The following is an 11,805-nucleotide window of genomic DNA, read 5'->3' on the forward strand; positions in this document are numbered from 1 at the left end:
GGCAACGCAAAACGGATAAGTGAAGAAAAATGCATGCAGAAGCAGTGGTTTGATTCGAACTACTCGATAAGCTGTAAGGAGTAATTAGGAGTTGTAGGTTGAAGTCCCCATTTGACGGCCGAGTTTTGTCGTTTAATTCACACTTAAACGTCTGAGCGCTCAAACCCGGAAGACAAAAGTACTGCACCAAAGCATTCGACCTGAGTGAAAGACAGTGGTGATCGTTGCAAGATTATCAGTCTAGTTTTTAAGCGACAATTCGCTACATTCGTTGCGGTGCGCAAACCGTCATGTCAAGAGAAGGAAGTCACTTCATTATGGATAGACAAACTCCAAAAAGGAGAGCTTTTTGGTGAATCTTGAAGCATAATCATCATCATCATTGTCAGCTGCAATAACCGCGTACTCGTCGTACAGTGGTTGTAGCTGCCGCAGTTTCGTTCACCGATGTTTTTTGGGGGGGGGATAGGTACAGTGGGCTGTCAAGTGAGGGGGTTGGTAAAGGAGCTATGCATTGAAGGCAATAGCGTGGATGCTTGGATGTTTCATGAAACACCTCGTTCCAATGGGCCAGGATAAAAACAAGAGAATGAAAATTGGATCCCCTGGGGTTGCGGAGATAAGTGTAATTAGATTTCACTTATAGGGGAAAGAATGTGTGAGTACGATCAGGGAACAAATGCATGTAGGCAAAGTTGATTGATTGCACTGAAGAAGACATTTTTCATCTCCCGATGCTTACTGAGGCCTAAAATGTCGATTACTGACTTTCCGGAGAATTTGAATCGTCCGGTCTTAGCACAGTAATTTAGGCACGGAGGTATAAAAGACAGATTCTGAGGCAGTGGTTTATGACGAAAATATTACATTAATCGGACAATACCGATTCTGGTTTTATGCGTATTAGTTCTAGGCTTTCCGTGATCGGTTCAGCAGAACGTTTCACGCAACAAATCGGTGTACATCATTTTAGCTCTCTTTTATTCTCTTCTCTTGTGATGAATTCTAACTATTTCAAAATACTTCGCATTCTACCTTTAAAAAAAGCGTACGAAGGAAGGAATATGACACAGAGTCATCTCAGTTTCTTTATTAATGGTGCAATGCTAGTCAATTCAATATACTTCGAATATGAAGCCAAAAAACGGACGATGACTTCCGAGGACTAGTGAGTACTCGAAGGCAGCTGTTTGGAGTGTCACTTAAACCCCACAAGGCCCGTTTTTTCTTCGTTTACGGGTATTTGGACCGGCACGTCTTCACGGATTCACACAACAATCGCGAATTTGAGGGGAAATATTGTCCGGAAGACTCTGAAGAAATGGGTCCTCTATGAAAGTATACTGCGATATCTCGAATATCGTGCCAACTGAGTCATGAGGTTGCTTGTGTGCAGCACATTCAGCTGGAGGACATCATAAACAAGAGATTCAATTGAGTCTCCCTTGAAAACCAAATTGATTTGCAAATGAGTGTATTTCTCAAAAACAGTACAATATGGTTCAAGTAGATCATAAGGTTGACGGAAACTCGGGGACTGCGCCTACCTGATGAGCCCCAAGAAGGGAGAAACCGGTCGTGGGCTGTCGAAGAGTTTTCAGCAATCTTGTGAGTAGTTTCCTGTATGAAAATACTGCATCTTTTTGCCTGTTTAGGCTTGCCCACTGTAGGGTCTGTGTAGTGAACCATTAACTTAGAAAGCCCTGGGAAGGTGCACGTCGGACCACTGTGTACAGGTCACAATGGATTTAATCATGTAATCCGACTCAGCGTTTATCAACCCAAGCACAATCCGCTTGTACGTTAGTTTTGTTCCTTCCCCGTCCTACTGTATGATGTGGGTTATTCCACAGTAAAGGTATCATAGAAAGACTCCGGAATTATTTTTGACTGCAGAGTACTATTGATCGGTGCAAGCATAAAATTGGAATTTCCGAATTTTCTGGTGGCTCATGAAAGCAGTTTTTTCCAATGGAGTCTCACTACCATGTGTAATCCACTGCAATCTCCACTTTGTGATGACTCTCAACTAATCACAGTATTCCACATCATTTTTTTCTATGGTGGAGGTAAACTTTCATTGGTGATATTGTGTCTAGTTTAGTTCCAGTAAACAGGCTCCACACATTTCGTTTATCACAACCCATCGGTCAAGCTTAACGTCAGAATATGTAAAAGTTTCACACCAAAATATTCATAAAACACAGCTTAAATTTGAAGCTGATAGGCTTAATTCCTATTTACTTACAAGTCAACTTTCTGTACAAATAAATTTATCTCCCTTTACTCTGTCGGACCAAAAAGGATTTCATTAGTGATTTGTATGAAATTGAAAGTACCTTTTTTTTACCAAATTTTCCTTGGAAAAATAGGATTATCATGACGCACATTTAAAACCTGTGCTGGCCATTATTTTAAATGCCTCTCTTGAGATTTATTTATGTTCTTCCCGCAATATATGTCGAAATATACTTTAAAACTTGTTTCCTGTCCGGACCCACCGACAACATGCTACTACAGAAACCGTCCCCACCGGGAAAATTCAATATTCACCTTGAGTTTGCAGTCACTTTCGGGAAAACACATGACCTTCCTCTCTCAAGGTAAGTAGACTTTTGCAGACCAAATCTTTTTATGGACAGCCATTTCCATCATAATTAATCCTATGAGTAACCCAGGCATCAGATTTTACATTTGACCGTTTTACTGGACCATGTTGAGGTTAATCCCGGTAAGAGTCAAACTATTCTGGTAAGTTACAAACAATTTTTCCGGTTTTGTACAACGCATTGGATCAGTCTCTCAATGTCTTCACTTTTACACTTACAAGGATACTTCCTCGCTTTACGTTTTTTGAATTGTCTCTCTAGTGATGTCAAAACCACCTTGCTCGCAACATCCGTTTTGGTAAACAGCTACAGCGCACACGCGCAAACGCACACGGAACACTGTTCGGATTGTAAAATGTAAGATTAAACCGGTTTTCCGTGTGGTATGGAGTTAGCGCTCCCGACCGATCGAAGGCAACGAAAGCTTCCGTGTAGACAAGGAAAACCATAAATGGGGTTTGTTCATACATATTACTCTAATTTGACGATTTCCAAGCTCATACTACTGAATCGAACAACATCTGATTCCATGCTAAAAGTTCATGCAGGAAAAATACGTTGAACCTCACTGTCCGACATAGACGTTGGGATACGGAATGTTTGAATGTATGAGTTTACAATCTCAATCTGTGACATCCGCTAGTATGACGAATAGATGACAACCATGTTTGCAATGGTTTGCACCGTTGATCTGTTGTTGAATTGTCCAGGATAGCAAATACTTGACAACAGCGAGCGGCCCTTGTGCACCTTTGAAAATGATCCCATTTGTGCACAGGAGAGCCTGATGTCCTCCACTGGAAACAACACCACTCTTTAAGGAGTGCACACCTGCTTGGAATCAAAGGGGTATTATGTGTATGATCGCATCTGTTGTAGACTCCAAACTATGGCGGAATGCATCTTCCGTGCAACTAACCTACCACAAAAATACCACTACCTTCAGTGCATGATTGAATGCCTGGTGTGTCGTCGCAAAATAGGTTGTCAAATATGAAAAACTGCAGATGCAGATGAACGGATAAAACTGAAGGGCAAACGTCAGCTGAAAGCAAAGTTGCCATTCAAATAAGTCGGTATAATCAAGAGACCTCCAGAACCAAATACATGTGTGATGGTCGGTGCTGGACACGTCCTGTATCGTCTTGTCAGTTGTCATTCTAAAGGATCTACTTTGTTTACTTAGGAAGGGACAGACGTCAGAAGCCTCATACTAAATCACTGTGGTCAAACTGAAATTTATTTTTAGTTAACCTTCTGCTTGACAAAGACAGAACTCATAAATTTACGGTCTTTCTCATATCCGCCTCATCGTATTCTTTGTCGATATTCACCTACCTTTCCTACCACCCCACTTAGCCTACGTACTTCGATCTCCCATTGACATACCTTATCTCCAGTGTCGAGTTTTCATTTTCACACACCTAATTTAGTGCTACCTGCATTTTTCCCCATTCACTAAGTGAGAAAATAGCGGGCAGCTGAATAACGTGTCAGGACAACAAAAGACCTCAGGTACCCATTTGCAAACATTTTTGATTAGTCTTACTTAAGTTACTCATTGAGAATCGCTTTCGTGAGTTTGTTCTTGGTTGAAAACCAAACTACACTGATGGCTTTATTTGGGATTTCTCGTCGAAGTTTAACTGTATTAAAACGGGTAAGTCACCGATACAGGATGTCACTTTTGAGTTTGCTCTGTTTTGATGACCGAATCAGCATTAGTACCAGTAAGTCATAACACATCTCACAAGAATACTGCTGTAGTAATGTCCTCGTTTGTTTGCTTTATCACGGAGAAATTGAAAACAAAATTGTGCTCTAAGATTATGGGGCAAGTGATGTCCACGGCTTTCACTTCATGAGATTGTTGATGGATTAGTTGAGGCCGACTGAGTTCCGGCGTTCCGAATAGATTTTTCTCTAGTAAAAGTCCATATGATAGACGAAAGAACAAGCGTGCGGCACGATTTTGATCCGTCAGTTATTAGGAAACCTGCTGGGTTTGATCGATCCTACGAGTAACGTCTCCTACAATAATTTAGAGCTACGTACTGAAGCCAGTCAAATTCCATATGAGACGTTCATTTGAAATGTAACTGAACTAATCACAAAAGCGTGATCTCACTACACGCGATTGTGACTGCTTTTCACGGTTAGGTGATCCCATCCCGCATTAAGCGGCAAGCATTTGGCGAATCGTGAGCTTGGGCTAAAAATTCGCAACTGGAATACCGTGAACGGTTGTTTGTTCGACTATGTTCGTCTTGCTTATGGCCGCGTTACGTCACAAGGAACTCGTTACGGATCTAAGCTCAAACAGAATGATGGCAAAAAAATATATCCCTTGTATACACATATATCCATGAAAGTCTGAAACAGTTTTATCAATACCACATTGTCCAACTGGTGAATCAATTTCAATCTTGTAAAATATATACGCCTGAATATATATATATATATCTATGTATATGTATATATATGGAAGTGTCCCTAGCTGCCCGCTTATATGACATTGCCTCCATCATTAATAACTAATGCATGTAAAGTTCACCGTCTTGGCTTTGTCAGCAAATCCTAGCAAGTGAGCTGGATAGTTTTCCCTTATTTTTAGGTGTTGAAGATGTTGTAGTCATATAAAATTCTCTACTTACTCTAGCCACTATCTCGTTATTATTTTTGAACACATTTTCCAACCGTGGATAGAATTGCGAAAATCTCTGATTGTCAGTGCCAATTTAAAGGGATTTACCTTGAATGTTGTTTAAAAATGAGCAAAATCTGAATTTTCATATTGTGGACAGTCCAAGATCTGAACTCACACAAATGGACACATATAACACCACCTGGCAACTTAATGACATTGCAACAATTTGGATACATCGCCTCCGGAGTCACTACGGAAAAGATTGAACAGGTTAGGTGCAACCACTGGTTCATTCACAGCGTGCATATTAGTCTGAGAGACACTACAACCAAAAAACTGCTCTTTCATGTAACTCACGCTCTACTGTGAGTTTAATGGAACCGACCAACGAGGTGAGGTGAAACAATATGTTGTCGGCAAACGGTACTTTCCACGATATCGATCTCTTCAACCGTCTAACCGTAAATGGCCTTGGTAGATTAGCACAATTGCGCAAGAGTTACTTTTCAAATGGAGGCAAAAGGGCAGCGATTATGGAAGCCACGGTGATTATATCGCTCTGTAGTAAAGTGGATTTTTCAAACGTAAAGACATCTGAACGTGGTTGCAACTCTAAGCCGGCAAATTACTTCGTACTTCACCCATAGGCGATCGGTTAGGTTGTGGGATTCATTAGGCTTCCCTGCAAACTCTGCAAACTGAAGACGTGTATATTCTCTGCGGGATCTTGATCATTCAGCGAAATCACTTTCTCCAGCATCCTAGAGGTAGAGCAAAACACTCACCATCATTAGTTGAAATGAGTCGACTGAGCTGAACAAGCTGTTTGCAGTCCGTAAGTCCAAGGATGTATACACAGCAAAAGAACTTTACATTCTAAAACTAGAATTCTCTTCCTCCACTTGCGAATTAAGCACATTCGCTTGACGTTTTGAGGAATAAAGTGAAGTCCGATTTGAACTCTTGAATCACTAAATGGAGAAGCTTAGTATAGAGGAGAATGTCGGTAGCTCAGGTAGCGTAGATAGTCGTTGGCTTGTTCGCTGAGCTGGGCAATTTGGTTGCAAACGTTTCATCACCAATCGAGGTGACATCATCAGTGCGTAGTTGTGCGTAGCGGTGGGTTAGTGGTTGTGCGTTCAGTAGTGATACGTGTGTGTTGATATACTTGCTGGTAGCCGGGGATGACCTTTGACCGCGATTAGTTATTCTGTCGGGCGGTTCCATTGGTTGCTCTTTTTATCCCGTGTCCTCATTCGCCGATGCCCACGTGACTTTTGAACTTGGCATCCCTCGCCGTCGTAGTCTAGTCGATGTTGGAGTGACCTTTGTCCTTCCGAGTTCCGGTTGTGACCTTTATTGATTAGCTTAGTTAGCGTGAGTAATACAACGTACCGACTACTCAGAAGTGTCTTGTCCGCTTACCTGTACGTTGCTCTAAAAGTCCGGTGGAAATGGTTTTGAAGGCGGGCTTGTGCAACCATAGTTTAGCCTTGAAATTAACACTCAGGGGAGAACAATGTCTCCTGTGTAAATTCCTCTTAACAGAAAGCTTATGTCTAGCAAACCATTAGTAGTGGTAACCATAGCAAAAGGCAGAACATAAGCAGAAGTTTAAAAATAGCAAACTGTACATTGAGAAAAGAAAGTGATGCAGCATGACTAAGTTGGGAGTCAGAGATGGAACCGAAGAATATGGTGCGAGAAGACACTCGGCTGCAACGTTTACAAATTTACAGTTTGTAATTTACATTTTACAATTTGCAAATTTATAAATTTACAAAACTTAAAAAATTTTCTCTGCTTGAGACACGAAATCCTTCACGATCTTTTTGTTGTCCACGAAAGCGGTTGTTTGTGGTAGGTAATTGATCGTACAATTAAAGGTTTATCAGTAAATGTCAGCATTTCTTATTGATCGCATATACTGATGATTTTTCATCATTTCCAGGAGTGACGAGCAGCACTGAACTGTCTAGTGGAGCCAACGATCATGCGCAGGATTGACAGTGACGATTGTTATGGTGGGTGAAGCATACAGCGGTATCATGAATTTTAGCCGAAATATTCCGTTCCATTGATCTAATGAGGGGCTACGCAGAAGAATTGTCTAAAGATATGAAGGCAAATAAGGGATATTTGTGCTCATATATTGTAAAAACGACAGGTTGACATTAAACGCCAAAAATAATTTGGCATAAGTATTATAGATTCAAAAGTCCTCAAGTGCATGTTCATTTTTAGTGGTGATTTATGTTTGTGGCTCAAGCAGGTTCCGACTGACATGTGTCTGTAAGAGAAAGCGGAATGTAAGGGGCAGGAATGTTACGTAAATGGACCTGTGAGAAAAAAGGGTAAAACTAATACGTGGAACGGAACGTAGCCGCCTCGAAATGACTGTTCACATTTTGTGAGGCTGCATATGTTGGGAATCTGGATGATGAATTTGTGGTTTGGAACACGATACTTATGGTCGCTTTGAGAATAAGACGGTGTTACCCCTATCGTTTGGGGTCACGAATGAGGGTGAACAACTTGATTTATATCCACTCTCATGAAATTTTATCCGGATATTTCATATCCATGTTAAGGAAGAGGTGACTCCAAAACACAAGCATTGTCTTGGCATTGGTTGGATTACATCTTAATGGAATACCAAGTTCTTTCATGGAGACTTCTGGAATTACTCCGAAATAAAATGTGGCAGTTTGCCTGTAAAATTTAGGCAGCCTGACGGGGTTACGATGGACGTGCACGCAATCACAGACGTTCTCTTCTCGAACATCTCAAGTGCTAATCCGCGCGCCTGCTTGAATCGCACGCAAACCTCACCGATCCAGATCAAAACCGGAGATTATACATATCTTGTTCATAGCCACACCACTCTCGTTTGAACGGCCGTGTTCCTGTTCTGGTGTATTTATCCGGGGAGTCTACACCAAAGGGAAGCACTGGACTCGAGTTTCGCTCTTATCAGAGATCATCAGCAGTGCATATACAATGGCCGTGCCGTGAATTGAACCCCGGACATCTGACATGCTAGGCGAGCGTGTTACCACCACCCCACCAACGCACGTTGGACGCATCTGTATTATGGCGTCTGAACAGGCGAACGTGTTCACACTTGAGCGATGTGATTGGTGTGCCCGACTCATCGAACGACGACCCAGTAAGTGTCCTGGTTGTGACGACCAACCATTCATATCTGTGCACCAATCAGAAAAGACTTCCAGCTTACCATTTAGTGAGACGACCTAAATAATCCAGACTTGGTGACCGATCAAGGGCAGTACCTACATCGTTAGTTCCTAGGTCGGGTGACACTAGAACAACCCAGGATGGGATGGAGTCGGCAGTGCTGGTCAATTGCCGGGCCCTTCGAGAAAAGCAACCCACAGTGGAAAAGTAACCAGCACACAGCGATAAATGCATCACACGCATGCATCATCACACAGAAATCATTTGTCCGCAGTGGTTCACTTAGCATACAAAAACAAAGATCTAAATCACTGATTCTATCCCATCGGGAACACGATCGTGACAAAACAACATTAAATCCTGCAAACTGATTTGGGTTGTTCAACGACCCACAATGAAGGGAAAATTGCCAAGTTAAGGAGGAATAAAAGCAGGCACGGTGGCTCTGGATCTAGGACTTCACACGGGCAAAAATTTACCCCTCACCTAGTTAAGAGCACCGAAAGTCCTATAAAACCGGGAGCAGAGAAAATTGATTCAAAACCGGGCTTTTGATCAACAGTTAATCATGCACGGAGATGGAGCAGCAAGTAGATGAATTAAATCACGAACGTATAGCCATAGAGTTAAAAGCACCAATGTTGGATATTTAACTAGAACTTCAACAAATGACTGAGGCGTGGCGTGAATACCTTTCGAATCGTTAATTTGGACCTATGTGTAATGTTCTTTAGGCACACAAAAGCAGATGCACCACTAGCATAAACCAATTAGTGCACTTTCTCATCGTACCGCTCAACTGTAAGTTCACTTTCAAGCTTTCAGGGTAAAAGCCTTTAAACTGTAGGGTTTAAAGTACAGCGGAGGCAGTTGCCGTCATATTTATTGACCCCTCGGGGAAACACCAAACCACAAATCATAAATGACACCCGAGGGGAATCTACACTACCAGGGAACCAGAAAAGAAAACTTAAGTCACATATCATTTTCTCGCCCATACTATGAGAAAATCCATTCCTCGAAAACCAAGAACGATTTAATCTGCTAGTTGGACGAGATTTTGAAGCTTCATTCTCTGTCTGTGCTTTAACTGTACAGACCTAGTGTCCTAGTCACTCAACTTGATTGAGCTTGTGCTTTAAAGGCAAAACGTTGCCCAACAATAAACCAACAAAACAATAGAAGGACCTACTAATTGTTATCACAGTGACTCAAAAGATGATTTCTCTCATGGTTCCAAATGACCGATTGGATGGATCTACTTAGAAGACTAAGAACAATACATGTGCTTTATAGCTTCCGCCTAACTCATTAAAAAACAGTATGGTAGCTGTACGAATACAGCCCAGGACGTATCGGTGCTTTGCAAGGTTACAACAATTGGGACTACGATCAATGCATTCATTTGCATATCAGTTTGGTTTTAACGGGAGTTTCGACTGAAACGCGGCTGAATATCTCATTTTCTGTTTTCTTAGCTGGGATTCAAATAAGTCTCCCATGAAAATCAAACCGGTAAGCAAATAAGTGCATTTCTTGAATTTCATACAATTTGGGTTCAAGTAGAACGAAAGTTTGAGGAAAACTTGGAGGACTTCACTTACCTGATGAGTCCCAAGAAGGGCAAAACCAGTCGCGGGCTGCCACGACTTTTAGCTCTCAGCAACCTCATGAATAGAGAGTCACATCTATTATTGGTACTGGTTTTGTTACAGACGATGTAAATGACGCATATGTCTGCGAAAAACTGCGGGGACGATGGGTTGAGCATAATTGCCCATGGGGGGGGGTAGGGTGATATGATATTTTTTTACCGCTCAGCACTTTTCAATGAAACAAAATTTACCATTGTGTAACATTTGCATTTCTATTCAAATAGAGAGGAGGAAGAGATGGTCAGATGAATAAATTTACTGAAACTATGGCTACCGGAAATAAGGTTTCTATGGGACCTAGCAATGTCGCCTTAGGTGAGAACTGTTGAAGAACGCATTAAAATTGTGTACGTGTGAATTGCGCTAAATCTACATATCGTGATGTTTTGGAATCAAATTTAACTATTTTAACTGATCCCGAATAGTTTTATGAGAGAAGGCTGACTTCGTTCGCTTCTGTGAACGACCAATCCTTGATCCACCCCAACCGAGAAACGCTTTCTCATCCTAGATATATCCTAATAACGTTTCACAACATACACACTAACGGGTTGCTGATTACTACGTATTCCAGATAATCAAACTCTCGTGGGTTCGGACTTTAGTGTTTTTAAAGCAGTTGGTCTAAATACTACTGTTTGTCTCTTCGTACCAGTCATTACACGGTATCCTTACGTAACAACTATTTTTACTGTTCTCACTGCATTTTGTTATGCGACACAATCCAGTGGTAGGCCAGTATCCGTACACAAACCAGTGCTGATAAATCTGGCGCCATCTACTGGTTCACTTGCTCCCATGTAGAGCCGTAAGCAAACTGACGTGCATTAATCCAAAGTGATTCATCTGCGAAATGACAATTTGTTCTGATAGCTCAGTGGACAGGGATTCGAGACAGCCGCAAAAATGTTTGCTAAATTGCAGCACATTTGGTTACGTAACTCATTACAATAAAGCAAGTATTTGATTTGTTCACAGTGATATACTAAGCAGTAGAGTTAACTCACCACTGAACCAGCGCGGATGAGGTTGCTCAGAAAATGTCTGATGTGTTAAGCGCCGTTTGGTTGTTGAAACCCGGGGAATAATGGATATAATGAGGCATTATCGATAAGAGGAAGTCAGTTCTAGGAAATTAATCTACTGCAGACTTTGTTCTGATTTTGGGTAGTTATAACAAGATTTATTTGCATGGTTATCTGGTTTTGCGTTAAAGCTAACCTGGAGAGGCATCCGAAATTAGATATGTGTTCCCACTGCCTACATCCATTTAAGCGCCTGCGTTCAAATTCGTGGGCAGTCTGACTTTAGTGTGAGTAGCATATCAATTCTCTCCGTGTTTCCAAAAGTATGGTTTTAATGTTAAATGCAAGCTGGTGTAAACGGGATGAGCGAGTTATCCTTCAAATGTAACATGCATATTTTTGCCGTTTTAGCCAAAGAGCTTAGATCAAACATTTGGAAGTGTGCTGTCTTCCTCATTGCAGTCTGCAATGTGGTTGCCAAAATTCTGAGCAGGCTTGAATTCTATTCTTTGGTGAACAAACGGTAACTCATGAGGAGAGGGCAAAGGAAGAATTTTTCCTTACAAAGTACCGGGATTTTGTCTTCAACCTACAAGTCTTCGTATACGTTTAGCATCGGTTCCTGGAGTGCTCACATTGCATGGCCAGGTAAACAGTGTTTCAATAATAAT

At 41.5% G+C, this 11,805-nt stretch overlaps 1 protein-coding gene across 1 annotated transcript in view; it reads left to right on the forward strand.

Moving 5' to 3' along the window:
• The window catches only part of T265_00667 (hypothetical protein), a gene marked incomplete at both ends in the record, with an annotated part of 53,936 nt that overhangs the window by 32,061 nt on the left and 10,070 nt on the right, over positions 1-11,805 (forward strand). Inside the window, one exon of the mRNA XM_009164495.1 lies at positions 9,933-9,969. Within this exon, the coding sequence (XP_009162759.1) occupies positions 9,933-9,969 (37 nt within the window). The remainder of the gene's footprint in view (positions 1-9,932; positions 9,970-11,805) is intronic.

Source organism: Opisthorchis viverrini, assembly GCF_000715545.1.
Source record: "Opisthorchis viverrini unplaced genomic scaffold opera_v5_6, whole genome shotgun sequence".
In the NCBI taxonomy this organism is placed as follows: Eukaryota; Metazoa; Platyhelminthes; class Trematoda; order Opisthorchiida; family Opisthorchiidae; genus Opisthorchis; species Opisthorchis viverrini.